Raw genomic sequence first — 20,599 nt, 5'->3', positions numbered from 1 at the left:
TCTTCCCATGAAAGAAGAGAACTTGTTCTCTTTATACATCCATGGATCTTCCGCATTGTGCGGCCCATAGAGCGTGCGCACTAGTGACTTTCGCTGGCCGAGTCGGCTACTTCCGGCTTAGCCCTCCGGTTAACTTGAATGGGGATAAAACAATTCAATCGTGCGGCTCTTCTAGGCTTTTGAAATGTGATCGGACCAAACGGGTTTAATTCTGATAGTGAGACAAGTCATTTCGCGGGGGTTGTGACGCTCAGAAAAATTTATCCGCTGATTTACAGACATCTCTTTCACAATGTAAGTTTACGGGAAAAAGTCTTTTGGGCCAGTGTGCATCACGTGACGTTGTAATTACACGGTTTGGCCGCTATGTCAAATTGGCTTCAAAGCCTGGCGCTCTTCCTGTGTCCAGTTCTCTTTATACATCCATGAAAAAGAGGGACTGTCGTCCAGTTTCAGCAGAAGAAGAATACGGTCCGTCGGTAAAATTGTTCCCTCGTTCATTTCCAAAACACAAAGCATTGTCAGGTAAGTGTTATTAGCAGACTTTAACTAATAGTATCAATGTAAACATTTAAATATATGTCATACATTATTAGTATATTCGCGTTGAAAGCCGGACCAATAATGCAAACGTTAGAACTGGCCTTCTTGCTAACTCAGCTGGTAGCTTAGCTCGCTAACAGCAGTAGCGTTACAGTACTGGCTAATGTTTTGACATTGGTGAGTGCTTCCTAATGATACTCTGTCGTTTTGTAGCTCTTAACTACCAAGCTCCTCCTAAAATATAAAACCCAACAACGTATGCAAGTTGAATGACAGGAATTACACGCGTCAGTCCAGAGATTAAAACGAGGTTTTATGCGACTTTGTAATCGCTTGTGCTTGTCTGTGTGAACATTAAGGCTAGTACAGAAGAGAATGGATGCCCTCACCCACATGCTTACAGACCCCCTTGATCCGAAAGAAGAAAACGATGGACAAATCACTGAGGAGTGCATGCTGGGGAGCTGTAGAGTGAGCCTCCCAGAGGACCTACTTGAAGATGTGAGTTATGTTGCCCTTAGTGATGAAATGCTGCTCTTCCCTGCTTTGTTGGATTGTTAACAGAAGTAATACACCATGCAGATGATGCATCAAATTTTGCTGGTTACTTTTTTTGTCAACAGCCTGAAATTTTCTTCTCTGTGATGAGCGAAAGCACCTGGACTGAAGTACTGTCAGATTCCCAGAGGCAGCACCTCCGTCAGTTTTTGCCACAGTTTCCTGACAACAAGGTTGCAGAGCAGGACAGCACCATCAGCGACCTATTCAACAACAGGAATTTTAATTTTGGAAATCCCCTTCATCTTGCACAAAAACTATTCAGAGGTAATCACACTATTTATTTACCAATCGACACAATACTATATGAGTGAATTTTTGAAGCATTTTCTCATCACGACCCTCATTATTTCAATTCAGATGGTTACTTCAATCCTGAGGTGGTCAAGTACAGACAACTGTGTGCCAAGTCCCAGAGGAAGCGACAGTTGTACTCCTTTCAGCAGTATTACCACAGACTGTTGAAACAGATCCTTGTCTCCAGAAAGGTATTTTTGTAAAAGTTTGAAGTACAAGGCACTAAACTCTCTGCAGTTGGTCTTAATGTGTTTTCTTGTTTTAGGAGTTGCTGGAGTATGCGGTTCACAATGGTCTGGACTTTCCACCGAAAAGAAAGCTACCAAACAAGACTCATGCTGAAATGAGGGAGCCAAGAGTCAGAAGAAGATTGAGCCGCATATTAAAGGAGGTCAAAACAGAGTGTGGTGACAGTAATGCTTCATCCGATGATGACGGTTAGTCTGCTCTTTCATTAGTATCACTGCTGATAATGTTTTTTATTTTTAATGGACTTTCCTATTTTAAGAGTTTATAGGCTGATTTAGACTGTAGCAAAACAATTAATAGTAGATGTGTAGATGAAAAAAAAAAATACAAATTTAAAATGAAGACTGATTTGGAGATTATTAGAATGAAATCCAAGTGCTGAAAAATAAATATATAAAACTGACCTTACGGGTGCTTTTGCATGTCTTATTACATATCCTTGTAGACATATCATTATGGACGCCAGCACCACAATCACCTTCCTCTCCAACACCCACTGTCTCGCTCAGAGTTCTGCCCAGCCTTTCCACCCAAGACATGAAGACGACTGGTCAGTGTTTCTTCCAATATCCAGATGATGTTGCTGTTATGTTTTAGTGCAGTGACCACCATGTTGAAAGACATTTTCATTTCTTACAGAAAAAATGGAACTAGGAGAGCGGGATTTGAAAACCATGCTGCAAAACCATCGGGAGAAGAGGAAGCGACAGCCAGTAAGTGGTGTCTGGAGGGGAAAAAAACAGATATGGTTTAGTCTTAACTTGTACAGTATATCACTGATGATTGATTTACTCAGGACCATCCAGACTTGATGACTTCTGATATCCACCTTGGAGACATTCTCTCAAGAGCAAATATTGGTCGGAAGGGGACTATGCGTGAGTAAATAAATTAAAAAATACCGAACTTGTAAACTATTGTCTTGCTTTTCTCGATTTCATGACACAAAGTTGACTTGTTTCTTTCTTTTTATCTTTCAGCGCTCTTTGATCTGTCTTTGCCCAAAAAGAAGATGAGAGATGAGAGAAGGAAGAAGAAAATGAGGACAATAAAAGTGGAATCTGAGGATCCCTGTGAAACTCTTGCGCCTTTAGACACCCCGTCAGCTCCACCAGCAAACATCATCAACTCCCTGCCGGACACACCGTCTACTCCACTGCCCAATATCAAGGAAGAGTAAGTCTAGTGTTACACTGTTCTTAAAAACATTTAATGTATTGTCCAGATGTGAAATGAGTCATCTGTAATCTAATGTAATCTAATCTCTAATGTAACAAACCGTCATTATTACAGAATGGTGGAGGAGTCTCAGAGCAGCCCAGTTATGGTTGAGGAAATAGCTGTCAGTTTCTTCAGCTTGTTGGAGACTATCTTGAGGACAGAACACCTTGCCAGTACTTTAATGGTATTTACTCATTACAGAGTCTCTCATGCATTTTATACTGTAAGTTCGAGCACAGGCCTGGCCATTCATTTTAACAGCTAAACTTTGATCTGCTCTCAGTTAGAGGAGAAAGTTCAAATGTGGCAGTCCTCTCCAGCCAGTTCCCTCAACGTGTGGTTTTCTTCTGCCCCCTGTTGGTCTGACTTGGTTCTTCAAGCCCTGCAGTTTCTTGCAGGAGAGACCAAAGGTAAGTAGTCGTGGTCATGTACACTAAAATGGTCAGACTTTACTTTTTTTTTTATTTTCCACTGCAAGTTATTCATGTATATTTTTCCAACTCTCACAATCAGATGGCATGATGGCTCTGCCCAGTGGCTTTTCTCCATTTGTTGAATTTGCTGATGAATCTCAGCAGTGGAGATGGATTGGTAAGAGGGATAGACTATTGAAATTCCTGATTGATGTAGTGCTTGGTGTTCATGCTGATTCTATTCTGGGAGATTAATGTCCATCACTTATTTTAGGTCCCACTCAGGATACAGAAAAGGATCTCAGTGCACTCTGTCAGCTGTGGCTGGACTCAAAAGATTTTGTTGTCAAGGTATTATAAATATAAAATATTATTCCTGTTACAAACAGTTTTTTGCTGAAGATTGCAAAATACTGTGCTACCATGTTTATATTATACGGTATATTACAGTTTCATTATTAGGCTTTTTTTGTCTTCCACAGACTGAAAGTGAAGAACTCATGGAGATGACTTCACCCACACCAAGAGTGTAAGATTCAGTTATTAATCAATCTTTGCAAATATGGCATGATGCCGAGAAATTATGTAACCAGTTAGTTGATTGACAGAAAATTAATTGATTGCTTTGTTTTTTACGGGGGGTCGCTGAACAACCTAAGCATATCATTTTATATTTATCTTAATTATAGATAAATAGTGTTTTTTTTAATACCAAATAGTCAATTTCTCAATAAATAAAACATTTAGCTTAATTCTACATGGAGATAAGTTATTTGTAGTCTTATATTAGCATATTTAAGCTGTACTGTTAAGGTTGTTGAAGTAAACAGTGTTATCTCTCTAACCAAACAGTTCAACTGATTATGTGGTGCGGCCCAGCACTGGAAATGAGAGACAGGTGTTCCAAATCCAGGTTTGTTTGTGTTCCTCCGATTTCTCACTTTCATGACATTTTGATAATCTGTTTTTAATTCTTCTGACAGTTTCTGTCCTAATCAACAGTAATTTTTATTCTTAAGAATTATAAATTGAACTTCAACATACTTTTTGGTTGTTTTTTTTTTTTGTTCATTAGGAGCAGCAGCGATACAACCAACCACATAAAGCCTTCACCTTTAGAATGCACGGCTTTGAATCTGTGGTGGGACCTGTTAAAGGGGTATTTGATAAGGAGATGTCTCTCAACAAAGCCAGGGAGCACACACTGCTCCGCTCAGACCGGCCACCATATGTCACCATTCTCTCTCTGGGTTAGATCTTCTGTTTTACTTAAAACTTCATTGTCAGGCAGTAGTGACCCAATGCTTTAAGTGTGCACAAAGGAAACCAATCACATGATTTTGCCTTCTACCATCTTTCTTCTTTAGTGCGGGATGCAGCAGCCAGGTTGCCCAACGGAGAGGGAACCAGGGCAGAGATCTGTGAACTGTTGAAAGACTCACAGTTTCTCGCTCCAGATGTCACTAGTGCACAGGTGTGATACATTTAGCTTTTTTCTTTTAATCATTCATCTTACTCTGGCGGAGTGACTTCTTTTTGACTGTCAGCATCCTAGAAGATTGATTAGTTTTGGCCTGTGTAAGAACCACTTTCCAGAGGCAGCCGCTGCCTGTAAACTGTTGTCTTATGGTGTCATTTCCTGTAAGCTAGAGGCTTTCTGTGCATTTTAGGTGAACACGGTTGTCAGTGGGGCTCTAGATAGACTTCACTATGAGAAAGACCCCTGTGTGAAGTACGACATTGGCCGCAAACTGTGGATTTACCTGCACCGCAATCGGAGTCAAGAAGAGTTTGGTAAGCGGGAATGTGGTGACAGCAGGGTTTTCTTTTTCTGATTACGAAATGTCTTTGCGTCATGAAGCTGCAACATTAAAAACAAATACTGACACATTTACTGTCCAGCCTTGCACATGTAGATGAACAAAATGTCTCACAGCATATGATTTTGCTCTTGAAGATCACTGAGGGTACTATGGAAAGCTCTTAATTTTTATGTTTTATCTTTCTCCCATCCAGAGAGGATCCACCAGGCTCAAGCTGCTGCCGCAAAAGCACGAAAAGCTCTACAGCAGAAACCTAAACCTGCATCAAAGCCTGTGAGTCCACTGCCTTTATTTTACTGCAGAAAAATATGACACTTAGCTGCATTTGTTTTTCACTGTATGTAATACACTGCTGAAGTTGTGCTACTGTTGTTGTAAGTATTGCTGTCCCACATGGAGTTTTAAGTTATTTATCAGTGTCACAGAGCAAAATTTTGTTGTGATCTTTAAGTCCTGTTTATGTTTTAGAAGTCTGGAAGTAAAGACGGAGTCGGTAAAACCCCTGGATGTCTGGAGGCAGGACAGGATATAGGCTCCAATCCAATGTCACCAACCCCTTCAACGCCCACCCCAAACACACCTGGAACCCCTAAGTCACCCTTACCCTGCACAGCCACCACACCAACAAAGACTGGAGTTCCAGATACAATAAAAACCAGCCCAGGGTCAGTGTGACAGAAGATCTTTTGTTCTTATCAGTGTTTACAATACATACAGTACCAGTCAAAAGTTTGGACACACTTACTAATGCAAGTGAATGGGACTGGTGCTGTACATGTATATTATATTTGTTCAATTTGTAACTGACTCTGCTCTTGTCTATTGCCTCTGCTCTCCCAGTGTTCTCCTTGTATCCCCTCCCTCCTTACCCCAGCTGGGAACCATCTTACCCACCAGTCAGGCTGGTCCTCCAGCTTCACAGCCAGTCACATCCCAACATGCGGCTCGGATTGTGAGTCACCTGGCGGCAGGCTCCCTCCCTCAGGTACGGGTTGTTTCTGCTCAGCCCGGTCTGGGTGCTTCGGCAGGAAGTCAGCAGGCCACACTGGTACACCAGACCCCTCACCAGATCAGGATGCCGGTCTCAGTGGCAGCCAAGGGCATTTCACAGGTAAGCAGAACAACTGACAGCTAAAACAGAAGGTAAAGAGCTTTGTTAATTATTTTGCATATCGCATTTGTATACTCACTTCTGTCTGTGCTTATTTTGTGTATAAATAGGCAGTGGTTTCAGTGCCTCTGAGGAGTCAGTCTGCCAGTAGTCCAGTCCAGGTGCCACCCACCCTGTCTGTCTCTACTGTAACTGTGACCAAACCTCAAACAGGATCACCTGGTAGCCCGGCTAATAACCCCGCCTCACCTGCTGTGCTGCAAGGAGTCGCCAGCCCTAACATCAAACAGGTGAACTGGTTTGTTTTAACTGGGATATTTGATCAGCTAGTTTAACCTTGAACTGCAAGAATGTCTCCACCTGGCTGATTAGCTTAGTTAGTTAGTAAGTCAGTGTAAAGGGAGCTTTGCCCTCAAACAAATTAAGTACACTCCTTCAACATGCAATGTAAGATGCCAATCAATACTTAGAGTGTAAAATGATAAATGCATGTTTTCCTGTCAATTTTGATATGGAAGTGCAGGAAAGCTAAATTCGCCATGTTCATGATCACAAGATTTATCTATGGGTTTGTTGTATTTTTTTTCTGTAAAGGTGTCCATCACAGGCCAATTAGGAATGAAGACTTCAGGAGGAGCAGGAATTCCAATAACTGCAACAAACCTGCGCATCCAGGGTAAAGATGTCCTACGTCTTCCACCATCCTCCATCACCACAGATGCTAAAGGCCAGACGGTGCTTCGGATCACCCCGGACATGATGGCAACTCTTGCCAAATCCCCAGTTGCAACCGTCAAACTCACCCCCGACTTCCTGGGCACTGCCGCCACAGGCAGCAAGAGCATATCAGCCACTCTCCATGTGACGCCGCCCCACCCTTCACCCTCCTCCATTTCCAGTGCTACGTCCGGCACAGGGGAAGCACAGACCACTAAAGCAGGCCCTGTTGCCTCCACCTTGTTGAAGGCTGCGGGAGACACAGCCATACGTCTGATGCCCACATTGGCTGTCACTGTGGCTGACCAAAAATCAAGGACTTTCTCCACCGTCTCCTCCCCTGACAAGAGTGGCGCCACAATTCGTATAATGCCAGGCCTCGGCGTTATTCCACAGAAACAGGGTCAGACCATCACAATGACGACCACCACTGGCAGTAAACCGCTCACTGTGTCCACTTGCGCTAATGTAGTGACCATGGCTGCCAGTGTAGTGGCTGGTGCCAAGGGGATCACAGTGGCCCCTGGAGCCTCGGGCTCACCTCTGACACTAGGAACAGCTACAGCTACTGTGCGACAGGTTCCTGCTACAGTGGTTACCACACAAACGGTAAGAGAGTTCCTCACTTCCTGTGTATATTTTAAATCTTTTGCTAGGTTTTAATGCCCATCGGTTGAGGCTTGTACTTTTTCAGTACAGCTGAAGGACACCAGAAATCTTCAGCATTTACATTTGATAGAATTTTGAATTAACAGTATACAGACTTAACTTTTTCTTTATTAATTTGATAAATCATTATATCATATAAGTGATCTAATTGCAGTCTGTTTCAGCTGGCTATAGGCACAATCTGAATATAAGATATTAAATTTGAATGGAGACCTTGACTTATTACTACTCAATGTTTCTACTCAACTGCTACACTGAACGGTTGATTTATTGGTTTGCATAGTTCTCCCTCAGGGGAAATATTAATTAATCAATGAAGAACTCATCAGCTTGTGCCTCAGTTTTTCCAAACACAACTCTACTTCCACATAGTAAATTAATTGGGCTGCTAATTACCTGTATAATTGAGTACTTTCTCAATAATGGGAATTTAAACCTTGCTGTTACTTAATTAATTACTCTACTGTGTGTATTGATTCCTTCTGTATGGTTTATTGAAGAAACTCTCCTCAACCATGTCTCAGTACTTACCACACATTTTTGAAGGTCACATGACTTTCATGACATGACCGGTCCTCTCCTTTAACCACATTATAGGGGAAGTTACCTGCGCGGATCACAGTGCCCCTCTCTGTCCTCAACCAACCACTGAAGAGTAAAAGTGTAGTGACCACACCTATTGTGAAAGCAAGTCTTAACCCAAAGTAAGTCTCATCATCTGCGCTGTGTTTTCTTTTTTCTTTTTATTGAAAATATTTCTCTTGTTGAGACTTTTTCCGGATTTGACTGTAAAGATGAAATGAAACTCAAACTGTAAAATTTGTTGTGAAGATTGTATTATTTAAAGATTTTCACTATATATTTTAACGTGTTGTCAGATTCATTGTTCGGAGATTTAACCCCCTATTGAGCCTCATCACTACCTTGTAACTATTTATTTCTGTTTTTTGTATATATAGTTTATACTGTAGCGGCAGAAGTGGTTATTTTTGAGCTTCTTAAATACATTTTTTGAGATATTGCCCATTCCTCTTTACAAGGTCCATCTTCACAGCAATGAGTTGGGCTTGTAGACTGACACGTTTTTGTCCTTTTCCTTTGTTTTGTTAGTAGTATCAGCAGTCTGGGAAGGAACATCATCCTGACCACCATGCCTGCTGGCACAAAGCTGATCGCAGGGAACAAACCAGTCAGCTTTGTTACAGCACAACAGTTCCAGCAGCTTCAGCAGCAAGGACAGGCCACACAGGTCAGCTTACATGTCACTAATGAGAAAATATTGCCAAGAACAGGAAATAATGCATTTTATAACATCTATTCAATTTAAAACATGTTTTCATCAAGTATGTCATCTTGTAATCAGAATCTGTATTTTAATATGTGGTTTACAGCACAGTATAAACCACTGTAAAGCATGAAAAGATAACAGTAATTGTCATTAGCCATGGTGTTTGAAAGCCTCAGTTAAGTGTGTTATGACTGCACTGATACTCTGCTTTATGGTTATCTTAAATAAGCGCACTCACTGCTATCTATCTGCGTGTCTTCATTTAGGTTCGGATCCAGACGGTTCAGGCGCAGCAGCTCCAGCAGCACATGGCGACTGGCTCCCCGAAATCTGTCTCCACAGTTGTTGTCACAACAGCACCTTCACCAAAATGTGCACCTGATCCCCCTCCTGCACCTCAGCAATGATCTTATCCCATCAGCCAGCAATGAATCATAGGTCCAATGCACAATATGAATGCCTGTGTTCATTAGTTTGAGTATCTTTGTTCTCAAGCTTTTCCACAGTCTTTTGTTTCCTGTAAGTTAAGTTTTTTTTTTTTTGGTAACATTGTTATTACAGTGTATAATATGCCTTTATTTCTACACAATTCTGTGTAGATGCTATTGGCTTGTTTTGTTTTTAACACTTGATCTGTTGGAGGAAGTTGATCTCTGCAAAGTAGTATGAGGGCATGTTGAAAATAATTATTCCTCAACTGAATTTAATTCTACATAATGTTATAGCCAAAATATAATGAAAAGTAAGTTATGATTACAGCTCATCAGGCTGTTGACAGTTGCAGCCACATTCACTCAAGCTGCAGTCTTGACATTAAAAACTCTGAACACAATTTAATTTTCTCTTCTTCAGTTGCTCTGTTGATATTTCACCTAAACATAACCTGAAGTGGAACCCCAACTTGTCAATTCATATTAAACTAATTCAATTTTCTGTACGACAGTCAATAGGATGCATTGTCACTTATTTACATGTTTGATGTGATGCAATAATAGGAAATGTGACCGTAGTGGGACATAAAGATGTTTTATTTAAATGTTGTGACTTGTTGATTTGTCTTTATATATTTTGTTCTCCTTCAGGTGTTAATTTTATTTTATGGCAGGCCATACATATCAGGTTAACTGGTACATTGTGACCAGACCATAATAAGAGATCATATTTATACAGATTTGTGTTTTATTTGTTTTTTCTTTCTTTCTTTTTTTTTTTTTTTTACAAAAAAAGTCCATTGTACAAATCAGCTAACACACACAAAGACAGTTTTCAAATCATTGTTAAATTTGCAAAGAATCACAACCAAGGATTCACTCTTCATCCGACTCTTCAAGCAAAGCTTTCTGGGAGTTTGCACTGGAGGATGTGTTTCGCATTCCAATCTCTATGTCCCGTCCCTTCTCCGAGAGTCGCTTCACTGCGCTATTGGAACAAGAAAAATATGAATAACAAAGATTACACATCCACAGTTGGCTTTCTGTCTTCGCCTAGTCAAAGTTAACGAATTGTTAAAATGATCATTCAATAAGCGTTCCTACGAGCAATATCTTACAAGGAAAGCAAAATATCTAAAATGTCCAAAAATATCCGAATGCAGTCCTTAGTTTTGACCACTGTTAGTGCTCATGTTCTACCAATATGTGCATGAGGCTGCACAAGCAAGTTTGAGGGTAACCTGATACACTTTCAGTAGTCAGCAGACACATTTCTGCTGACTGCTGAGGGTTTTAAAAGGTTGCAATGAACCAAAAGAAGGGAGAAAAGGATAGCAGGCAGATGTAAATAATGCAAGTTTCAAAGAAAGGGCAAAGGCCTACTAAATATTTTAATACTCAAACATTTTCAGCAGGCTTGAAAGATATAGTGCATTTTGGTGAAAAATGTTGAATGTAAACAAAACCATGTTTGTTGACTATAAAAACTTCACAGGGTACTTTTAAATGCAGGTCATCACTGGCGAGCAAGTGTGTAGTTCAGAAAGTTCAGCTAAAGCTTAAATTTGTTATAACTTAAAGCTTTACACAGAAACCACTATTTGATGAGATTTTTCTAAGTACAGTGATACACAGCGTAAGAATGCATAAAGGCAATGAATGATTAAAGTTAATTTTGTAGTCTAATATGTTGCATGTTCACTTTTAAAATTTTAATAAGAATAAAATTATCAAGTAGGTTGACGTGCTGTATGAAAGAGGCTGGTGATCTTGTGAATTGTCATTGATTTCTTCTCATAATTTTCTTTTTAGTTAGTCATTATTAACAGTCCATTGTGGTTCCAACCTCCAGTACCTAGAATATGTTGTGATCACCAATTGTTTCTTCTGTACAATAAGTCATAAGCACAGAACATACAGGCTAAAATTAGCTGAAATATTCATCCCTTTGTGGCCTTTTACAATAAATGTAAAGTGTCTGTTTTTAAAAATCAGTTCAGTTGAATTTACTGCTCATGTAGGTATCATGAAAGTGAACAGGTGGACAACATAATATTAATTCAGGCTCACTTTTTTGTATGCCCAGTGTTTATGATCTGTTTACCATGTTCTGTGTAAACATATAGCTACGGTACATTCAATAACTGTAATTGAAGGGATACTTACAACATAACAAAAGCAAAGGTGCAGGCGACTAGAAGCAGGGCCACAGCTAAATGCCAGCAGAAGCACATAGTGACGAACATGATGTTGCTATGCAAGTTCAAATCCCACTCTGGTCCGCTTAATGGGTAAAGTACAAATCCAATCTGAAAAGATAGAAAGTATGATAAAGGAAGTGTTCACAAAAACAAAGACTGTTTGAGACCCAGACCTCAAACCTTCCTCTTTTTCAAAGCAATTTTTAAGTCTCTATGAATTAGCCACAATTAAACCAATTTGATACTAGAACTGCGTATTGACATTAATGACATAAATTGACTGTATAGAATAAGGAAAAAAATGTTGTATACACAGTTTATGATAAATAGACTGAAACTTGCTGTTATGGTGCTAAGCATTACATTTTGCTAATTACCTGGTAGAACCATGAGCCCTGCAAGATGAACATGCATGCCCTGAGTAGCTCCAAAACAATGTGGTCTCTCATGAACACCTCCAGCATGGTGCTGGCTGATCCACCAAACACTGCCACTAGTAGCAGGGAGTGGATATGAGCATCCAGCGGGGGCCGACTATGCACATGGAAATAGAATAGAAACCCTGCATGATACAGGAGAGTCAAAAACAAAACATAGCAATCAAATACACATCAGCAATACACATGTGATGTCACCTATAAAGAAAAAAAAATCACTGAAACGTTGCTTCCTATACAGCTTACCTTCAACAAAAAGAGCCAATGAGAGAGCAAGACGGTCAACGCCAATTGGCACCGCTTTAGAAGTCGTACTGGCAACCAATGCTATTCCAGAGATCCCGAAGAACAGATACATGGTGCCGTGCTGCCAGTTCATCAGCTTGACCCACGAATTGTTTTGTGCGTCATAGAGACGGGCATGTGGCCCATCCACCACAAACTGTTCAACCATAATACCTGGGACACGACAACATCAGACAGATGAGATAAGGCAAGAACAACTTAAAAGGGTTTCAGTGATGGAGATGATTGAGAAGAAGACTGACCAACAAATGCAGCGAAGATTTTTAATCCTCCCTCAATGTACTCCATTTTTTTAAAGACAGGGGGTAGAATCTGTCTTCCTTTAGGCTGATTTGTCCTCCAGTAGTGTTGTAGAGTGTGTTTCACTACCAGCCAAAAGCCATAGAACAGGAAAAAAGTGCCAGGGATGGCATGTCCTCCAAAGTTGGCCATCGTTGAGCCTAAAAACATAAGAAATCGACCTTAATAATCAATAATATTCATACATTTTAGAGAAACAAAATGAGTATCATTTCAGCTAAATGCTTTTATTCCTTTGAATGTGAACTGACTCAACTTTGAGGTTAAAATGCAGGCACATAGCTTTATTTTATGACGTGCCATACAATGATTACAAGCAATCAAGTGTAGGTTAAACGAAAAAACACATGACACCTACAGTCAGGGAGTGTCTGTAGTTTGCATATGAAGATTATTGCAAGTTAACACCATCATATAGTTACTTTTTTCTCTTTTTTGAAACTTTATTTTTTTTATAGTATTTTATAATTTAATTTCAAATAAATACAAACAATATACAGAACATGATACACCCAGCCACATTTTAACAGAGGGACTATGTGATGTAGACCATACAAGTAACATACATTTCTTAGCCACAAATGAAAAAATACTTAACATATTAAGTTTGCATTAAGAATAGTTTCAGGGGTAGATTTGAACAAATACAGTGCTGGAGTCATTAAAAACAGTTTTCCAAAAACACCTCGAATAACAAAACTGTACTGTTTGTATCTCCAATATGTCCCAGGACCAAAGCAGATGAATTAAAGTGTCTCTGTGAGATTTACATCTGTAACAAAGGTGTGAGGTACTAGAGAATGTTTTCTGGAGGCGGACTGGAGTAAGATATGTTCTATGAAACCATTTGAAATTTTGCTCATGCACACTGATAGAAGTGCATTTGGAGTAAACCCCCTCACACATTTCAGACCATTCTTCTGGAGTAAATGACCCCTCCAAATCACATTCCCACACAGACTTTAAGAGTGTGTGTTAATATGGCATATATATCTGAAATTTTGCCTTAATTTTGTTTTATCAGAGATAAGTAATTTTTAAATTTTTGTATGCTGTAGGTTCAATTTGCTCTCCTTCAACTGAGAATTTATAAAATGTAGCTAATTGAAGAAACTTTAAAAAATTATTGCTTGTTTCTCTCTTTCTTATTGTATATGTTTTTATGGTGCATGTAAACTTTGGTGGCCACGCTGCAAATTAATTTCCATCTCAGATTATAAATTTAATCAAGTATTCTCAGTAACTCTTTATAATAGGGATACAAATCATAAACTTAATGCTTAAATAATGCATGACTCATGATGATTCAATGCATGAATGAATGCAGGATGTATCATGAATTCCTGTTGCTGACCATTAACAAATGATCAAGTCACTATGACTTTATGTGATTAGTTCACTTAATAGATGGATTCCTCTTACATTAAAGTTTATTTCAGGACCATGCATGTGCATGACATGCATTCATGTCATATTCATCACGCTAAATGAGAGGCAGTGTCCCGCAAACATCTACCACACAAGGAAATGAAGAAACATTTATTACTTGATACTATATCCTGCATTTTATCTGATTGGGGCAGAATATGCCCTTTGATCGAGACGACAGCTGCTCATTTGTCTTGCAAAAATGGAATTCAAATCATCTGGGTTGTTTGGTGAATGAGCAGGTTGGCTGCTTAAGTCCATTAAGCATTTTGTGTCTCAGTTTTAGCAAAACTGTTAACCCTCACTTTAAAGTTGGTGATTAAAAAAGTGCAAAGCTGAGCAATAAAACATTCATTATATAATGGTGTCATTGAACTCATGTGAACTAGCTTCAGGCTTTTTTCATCTACGTCTCTAAATCGTTGCTTTTAAAGTTTCTTCCACACTGTGTCGGTGGGTGTGAGGCACAGGTGTGTTTAACATCCGTGTGTTCAGTCAGACGAGTTTTTCTTGCCCGGCCCTGTTTGACTGTTTGATTGAAGCAACTAGACATTTGTTTCTTCCTCTGACACTTCTAACACACTTCACAAATTTCCTTATAAAATGTCACAAGGCACTGGCCTGTATGTATGATGTAGTTTTCACCTAATATTGATTGATTGCACCTTTCTAGACAAAAATAACCAAGATGGCCACATGACATATCATAATATACAGTTCCATAGATTCAGAAATAAAGCATTTCAGAACAATTAACATTTAGATGATAAAAAAGCAACCTGTAAATGCCACTTCAGCATAGTTTCTGCTTAAGCTGTTGCAGTTCCTTCAAAGATGTTAAATGTGGAAAATAAGCTTTTCCTACCACAGTTATATCTGATGTCCAACAGAAAGGTACATACCTTATTTTCTGCAGCTAATTCCCAAAGGCTCGGGAGTTCTGTGAATCTTGGCAGGTGTCAGAGTGTGAGAGTACCCTGGTCTGTGTAAACAGGTCTGTGCACACCTGTTGTCTCTACAACCTCTAACCTGTATTGACATCATCACAAAGGCCCCGCCCAATATTTGCATTGGTTTCTGTGACCAAGGGAGATCCTCCTGGGAAACAGCAGTGATATCCAGGCAGATAAACAAATATGACTATCGTGTTGTTTATTCAGGTATTAATTAAAACAAAAAGATTTACTTCAACACATGTCCTTGTCCATGTCATCTTAAATGTGTCAGCATATGTTCCACGCTGTGTAAATATGATGAGCAAATATACATGTATTTACTCAGTCTGACCGTACACAGAAAACTGAACAATATAATTTACTTTTTCAGACCTAAAAATAACTAAAAACATTAATGCTAAGATATAAACACACGTGACAACTAAGGTATTCAATTGAGTTAATATATAAGCTCAGATACAAACTGTGTGCACAAGGAGAGGCAGCAGCGTTGGCCTAGTTAAATGAACTTTGCACCCATTTTCAAAAAGTCTTTATTGCCTAAGCTAGTCGCCAAAGAACTACATAAGTTACAAACAAAACTGAATGTTGTAAAAAAGGTTTTCTTATAGTGTATGTCATTAAAGCTGACATTGAAGTGTTAATGTGTAGATGTACATGTGAGGGTTATAGTATTACACAGAATAATTTCTTCTCTCTAAATGGGTTCTCAGAGGAAGGTACTGGGGTCACCAGGGGGTCCTCTTTGGCATGAGCTTCACAGTAGGCCATCAAATCAGCTGCTGCTTTGGATACCTGTGCAAAAAAGTGGTGTTAGTGTGTGTCAAAAAGGGGAGGGGAAAAAGACCGTTAAATCAAATCATAAAGCACACCTTGCTTCCTTAATTTGATGAATTTCCTCTTGAAACAGGAAATTAGAGTGAGAGGTAATGCAAGGATGTATCAGTCAAAAATGTCAATTATCACTTTTGTAAATTAAGTTTTATTTGGAGTGGTTGACTGTTCAAAATTGTGATTGTGATTTTTTTTAAATTTTATTTTGACTTTAATACTCTATATGAAACATAAGACATGTTCACACAATTGACAATCTAAAGCGATATATTTTCCATAGTTATTTATTTGGCTTTGTACTTCCATAATGTGCTGACTCACCATCATCCTCTCTATGTTGACCTCCAGTTTCAATTGTTCTACTGTCTTTCGAGCATCTGCAATCTTGGCCATGTTATTAGACATGCTGCCCCTTCTCACTGAAGTCAGCCAGTCTGCAGCAAAGCATCACATGTTGAGTTATTAGATAAGAAATAACAGTATGCATCGCTAATAAAGACATCAAGTGGAAAGAAAAGAAATCATAATTACACTTCTAAAGTGCACACAAGTGTACACAGTGGGTGACAAATTATTAAAGGTATCTGTGCCATGGTTAGAGACTGTTTCAATTTGCTTGTTAATTCTGCTCCCTGGGTCTCAGCTGCTAGTGGCACAGGGAGGGTCTCAAAGGAGGAGAGCAGAGGAGGCAGAGCAGCTTCCCTGGGGGGAGGCATCCACTAACTGAGATTGTAAATACACCTAACATTAACATTTTGTAGAATATGTGTGTGATAAACTGCAGATGTAGAGAGTTGCTATCAATGCTATCGCCCCACTGCTCCTTCTACACAGCTGCTATTATGTTGCTCTGTTGCTGACACAGACTGATGCGAAAGATTAATCTTGTTTAACCCCATACAGGGCAGTACATGAAAAGTATCATCAGTCAACAATAAAATTCTCTATTTATTTATTTTGTCAGTGTGAAGCTAATTAGAAAACATGATCAATAGTAATAATTTCTACATATTATGCAATATAATTCACACCTGTCAAATATGCTGCCAGCACACACACACACACGCTCAGATATGTAGAGATATGAGGTCTGATAAAGTTTCTTTTTCTTGCAAAATTAGATTAAAAAAGTATCTGTACAAAGATTTATCCTAACTCAGAATAATTCACAACATCACTCACCGACAGCAACCGTTGGGCTCCTGGAATGAAGGTCCTCTTGTCTTCAACAGAGTCCTCTGCACCAACTTACAGTATCAAATGAAGGGAGATTAATGGCAAAGATGAGGAGGAAGGCTTCAATAGGTTCCCTCCTTCAAATAATTAGCTGTGGTTCTGCCCCCAGCAGTTAAAGGCAACATGTGGTGTGACCTTCATCTCTTGAGTCTCTACTCGCCTACCTGAGATAATACAGGAGCTAATGTTCCAAGGTGGAACATGAAACACAGTTTTTTGAAAGCCCAAATCAGAATTAGGTGTGAATAGTTAATAGATTATTTGATATACTGACATGAAAAAAACACTTGTTTTCTCCTAACACCAGAAAGCAACATGAAAAGTCATTAGACCGTAATAAGGAAGCTCTCAAGAGAGTAGGCAGGGTTGTTTTTCATGACTTTAATTAATTTTCCTGTTTGGAATTCAATAATAGACAAACCCTTGGATATACATTTATTCATTATACATTTATGGGTTTATTTAATGATATTCTTAAGAACAAACTAAACTGCTTTTAAATGAATATGCGTTTACAGTCTATCACATTATTTTGCCTCGTATTATTTGCATCTGGCAGTGCCTCTTTTCCAACATGTTGTAGTTTTTGTATTATATTTTTTAATCAAATGTAACTTTTGGATGTTTCAGTATACAGCCATGTGCATTGTGCAGTTTTCCAGTATGCCAGTGGTGAGCAATGACCCTAAATGCACAACAATTCACATATAATACGGTAATGAGTTTCAACTGGATGTGAAGTATAAAACATGAATGACGTCTTATTGAGCTCCAAACAAATGCTTTAAGAACTCACTTCTTTCCAATACCAAATACACAAGAGCACAGGATAACATGCAGTATACCCAGAAGTAGGGGCCCTCCAGGATAAATGCTTGAGTTTTCGTCAGGGTGTGAGTTTTCTCAGACAGCAGAACTGTGTCCGATGCAGTCGCTCTCCTCTCTACGAGGCTGCCAGTCTTTCCTGTAGAGCTCACAGTTATTCCACACAGCAGCGGGGTGCAAAGTAGCAGTGTTGTGGAGTTAAATGTCAAGTGCCTCATTAACATTTGTTTCCCTCTAGTAATTGGTCTCTCTATGTGGAATATGTGGGACCATATGAGAGGAAAGAACTGCTCTTTCACCTAACCAGCCTGTGTCACACTGAGGGCCCGAAAATATAATTTGCCCAGTGCTCTGTTGCATAATTCAAAATGGGAATGTTCAGATTATGTGGTCCTACTAGTAAGAACTTAATATTGTTTCCTTTTTGCTTGACAACTAACCATAACAATCCATCCAATCAGTCAACCATGTCTTCTCTCTTATTGTTCATTTATAACAGAAGATGAAATCAGAGAGGAGGTCAAAGTGTCCTCATATCCCAACATTGGTCTACACGTTTTGCATAACTCTCATTTTCAAGACATTTGTCTTTGGCCAGCTTGTATTTCCTTTCTTTATCGCAATTGAGTGAATATCAATTAATAAACATAATACTGTAACTTATAGCAGCTGAAATATCACTACATGTCAGTTAATTAAACACAAAGAGCCTGCAAAAAAAAATAAAAAAACAGTACTCAGGAACAACAGTATCCCCTGTGGGTTGATTTAGAAACTGCAATTTACTGGACACTTATAGTCCAAATGTATTTTGCTTATTGTTACTTCACTTGGATATTTGAGCTTCACTGTACAGAATGATGTATGTGCAAAATTTGACATAGGAAGGCTGTTTTCTCATTCATCTGCTGAAAGTTTCTCTGTGATCACCTTGAGCTCAGTTTAAGGTGTGTATCTATGAGGATGATCTGAGAATGATTTTCACAACTAGTGTGGAGCCAATCAAAGCAAAGGAAAAGAAGTAGAATAATAGGCAGCAGTTTTTTGATGAAGGGAGATCCAGTAATAATCAGTGTGATTTTAAATAGCTGTTTGTTTTATTATTACTCATGTTGTGAGGACCCAAGGAAGAGAGGAGACCACTTTGTGGAAACTAAGGGGGATCCAAAGACTAAATAATAAAGCAACTATTTGACATACATCAACATACAGCAAGGGGCTAATTGCAACAATGACCACAGTTGCAATATGCTATGGTACAGTCAGAATAGCTGTAAACATTTTTACTAATATCAAAATATTTTTGGCCCAGTTTCATAAAACCATAAAAATCCCCACATATATTTTTTCACATTTAATTGTAAAAAATTTTCATTGCAAGCAAACTCAGATAATTTTCTTTTGTTTTGTCTTGTTATGCTCCAGGTCACAAACCTGTTGTTCTAGTCTGCAGCTCCTGCTGCTCAGCGTGTGACAGACCACGTGTTCTTGTATGAAAAAGTATTTCACAGAGTCAGGACACCATATAGTGTTTACTGGAAATGACTTCATTTTAGTTTACTGTGTTCAGATTTATGAAGTCATGTCATGATGAAAAACAATGTTGGATATCACAGAGAAAAAGAAATGTAAATGACCTTTTAATAATGTTTTTCATTTAATTGGCACAGTAAATGCATACATAAAAAGAAATGCTCCTCCTTCTTACCTATAAGGCTTTAAATGGACTGGCTCCTTCATATATCTCCAGCCTTATTGCTCCATGTACTCCATCACATCCTTTATGGTCTCTTGGTTCTAGTTACTGAATTGTTCCTCGATTCAATAAGAACACTTTTGGTGGTTGAGCCTTTGTCCACCAAGCTCCACTTCTCTGGAATAATCTACCACTGCACATTCAGGAGGCAAGCTCTGTTGATACTCTCAAATCCAGGCCTAAAACATGGCTATGACTTCCTAATTTCACCTGCTGGGAACCGAAATCACTAACTGTTTTCCTCCTTGACATGTAACTATCCCAACTTTGTTAGAGTTATATGATCTGTTTAAAATGAATATCCTCAACCTTGTTGTAATATTAACGCTACTACCTGTGTATGTGTGTGTACTTTTACATGTTATATCGTGTGCTTCTTTTTTTCTGTTGTTGTTTTTATTGACTTGTAAAGTGTACAGACACTCTCTGGGTGATGTGCATTTGTAAATAAACTGAAGTTGAAGTTGGTTTTCACTCAATTTCTTTGTTTAAATCTTCTATGCAGTTGTCATCTGAGGGCAGAACAGACCCTGGACTTGTTTAAAACACTTAAAAACCTTTTTATTCAGGAGGGCTTTTTCATCTTAACTTGATATTTTCTTTATGTCATACGTTTTATGGAGTTTTTTTTTAAATGCTGTAGCACTTTGAGATTCACAGCAAATGAAAAGTGCAAAAAAAAATTAATAATTGCATTATTACTTGTACATTATGTATGTATAATGTGTATAGATAATGTCAAAGTCACTGCAGGTTTTCCACTCCAGTATGTTTTTGTTTAACCATAAAAGTGGCGTCACATGGCCTCCATATATTTTGCCTCTAAGGGAAAAAAGGTCTGTTAAGCGATTTTTTAAAAATTATTCTTTTTACGTTTATTATCATTATTATTATTGTAATACACCAACGAGAAAAGGGGCATCTTTCTTGTGGAAAAAACTCAGTGAAAACAAACTAGTGTAACGTTAGTTAAACTGAGTTAAGAATCTGCAACAGCAGC

At 38.8% G+C, this 20,599-nt stretch overlaps 3 protein-coding genes across 6 annotated transcripts; 1 reads left to right on the top strand and 2 right to left on the bottom strand.

Moving 5' to 3' along the window:
• Positions 1–361: 361 nt before the first annotated feature.
• On the top strand, positions 362–9,925 carry nfrkb (nuclear factor related to kappaB binding protein). Of its 3 annotated transcripts, none has more exons than XM_042431899.1 (26): positions 362–525; positions 903–1,044; positions 1,167–1,368; positions 1,462–1,589; positions 1,664–1,835; positions 2,093–2,197; positions 2,287–2,360; positions 2,444–2,525; positions 2,628–2,823; positions 2,941–3,052; positions 3,152–3,278; positions 3,382–3,459; positions 3,556–3,632; positions 3,764–3,810; positions 4,134–4,194; positions 4,357–4,531; positions 4,649–4,755; positions 4,952–5,075; positions 5,298–5,377; positions 5,573–5,769; positions 5,945–6,215; positions 6,326–6,505; positions 6,810–7,541; positions 8,199–8,305; positions 8,715–8,850; positions 9,156–9,925. In XM_042431899.1, the coding sequence occupies exons 2-26, from the start codon at positions 919–921 to the stop codon at positions 9,294–9,296; spliced, it is 3,837 nt and encodes a 1,278-aa protein (XP_042287833.1). In that variant the 5' UTR covers positions 362–525; positions 903–918; the 3' UTR covers positions 9,297–9,925. The 3 variants fall into 3 exon arrangements, with proteins under 3 accessions (XP_042287833.1, XP_042287832.1, XP_042287831.1); XM_042431898.1 differs by having other exon boundaries at positions 8,712–8,850; XM_042431897.1 differs by having other exon boundaries at positions 440–525; positions 5,576–5,769; positions 8,712–8,850.
• Positions 9,926–10,147: 222 nt separating this feature from the next.
• tmem45b (transmembrane protein 45B) lies at positions 10,148–15,028 on the bottom strand. The gene is made up of 6 exons (XM_042431900.1): positions 14,895–15,028; positions 12,507–12,704; positions 12,205–12,417; positions 11,899–12,083; positions 11,487–11,629; positions 10,148–10,308 (listed from the first exon to the last, which is right to left on the bottom strand). Exons 2-6 carry the CDS (start codon positions 12,694–12,696, stop codon positions 10,197–10,199), a joined length of 843 nt encoding a protein of 280 aa, XP_042287834.1. The 5' UTR covers positions 12,697–12,704; positions 14,895–15,028; the 3' UTR covers positions 10,148–10,196.
• Positions 15,029–15,600: 572 nt separating this feature from the next.
• gng8 (guanine nucleotide binding protein (G protein), gamma 8) lies at positions 15,601–19,913 on the bottom strand. 2 transcript variants are annotated; one of them, XM_042431737.1, is made up of 4 exons: positions 19,552–19,913; positions 16,965–17,029; positions 16,104–16,216; positions 15,601–15,743 (listed from the first exon to the last, which is right to left on the bottom strand). In XM_042431737.1, the coding sequence occupies exons 3-4, from the start codon at positions 16,185–16,187 to the stop codon at positions 15,615–15,617; spliced, it is 213 nt and encodes a 70-aa protein (XP_042287671.1). In that variant the 5' UTR covers positions 16,188–16,216; positions 16,965–17,029; positions 19,552–19,913; the 3' UTR covers positions 15,601–15,614. The 2 variants fall into 2 exon arrangements, with proteins under 2 accessions (XP_042287671.1, XP_042287670.1); XM_042431736.1 differs by lacking the exon at positions 19,552–19,913 and having other exon boundaries at positions 16,965–17,065.
• Positions 19,914–20,599: the final 686 nt, after the last annotated feature.

This window comes from Thunnus maccoyii, chromosome 13 (assembly GCF_910596095.1).
Source record: "Thunnus maccoyii chromosome 13, fThuMac1.1, whole genome shotgun sequence".
NCBI classification, from domain to species: domain Eukaryota; kingdom Metazoa; phylum Chordata; class Actinopteri; order Scombriformes; family Scombridae; genus Thunnus; species Thunnus maccoyii.
Note: the sequence above shows the minus strand (reverse complement) of the source record. Positions and strands in the feature narration are given on the sequence as shown.

Bases quoted from the DNA above. Each gene is read 5' to 3' on its own strand.
- gng8 (XM_042431737.1), bottom strand. From the start codon at position 16,187: ATGTCTAATAACATGGCCAAGATTGCAGATGCTCGAAAGACAGTAGAA. The intron at 15,744-16,103 runs GTGAGTCAGCAC...TTTTTTGCACAG, and splicing joins TCAACATAGAGAGGATGATG to GTATCCAAAGCAGCAGCTGA.
- tmem45b (XM_042431900.1), bottom strand. From the start codon at position 12,696: ATGGCCAACTTTGGAGGACATGCCATCCCTGGCACTTTTTTCCTGTTC. The intron at 12,084-12,204 runs GTAAGCTGTATA...TGTATCATGCAG, and splicing joins ATTGGCTCTTTTTGTTGAAG to GGTTTCTATTCTATTTCCAT. The intron at 11,630-11,898 runs GTAATTAGCAAA...CTATCTTTTCAG, and splicing joins AGGGCTCATGGTTCTACCAG to ATTGGATTTGTACTTTACCC.
- nfrkb (XM_042431898.1), top strand. From the start codon at position 919: ATGGATGCCCTCACCCACATGCTTACAGACCCCCTTGATCCGAAAGAA. The intron at 1,045-1,166 runs GTGAGTTATGTT...TTTTGTCAACAG, and splicing joins CAGAGGACCTACTTGAAGAT to CCTGAAATTTTCTTCTCTGT. The intron at 1,590-1,663 runs GTATTTTTGTAA...TTCTTGTTTTAG, and splicing joins AGATCCTTGTCTCCAGAAAG to GAGTTGCTGGAGTATGCGGT.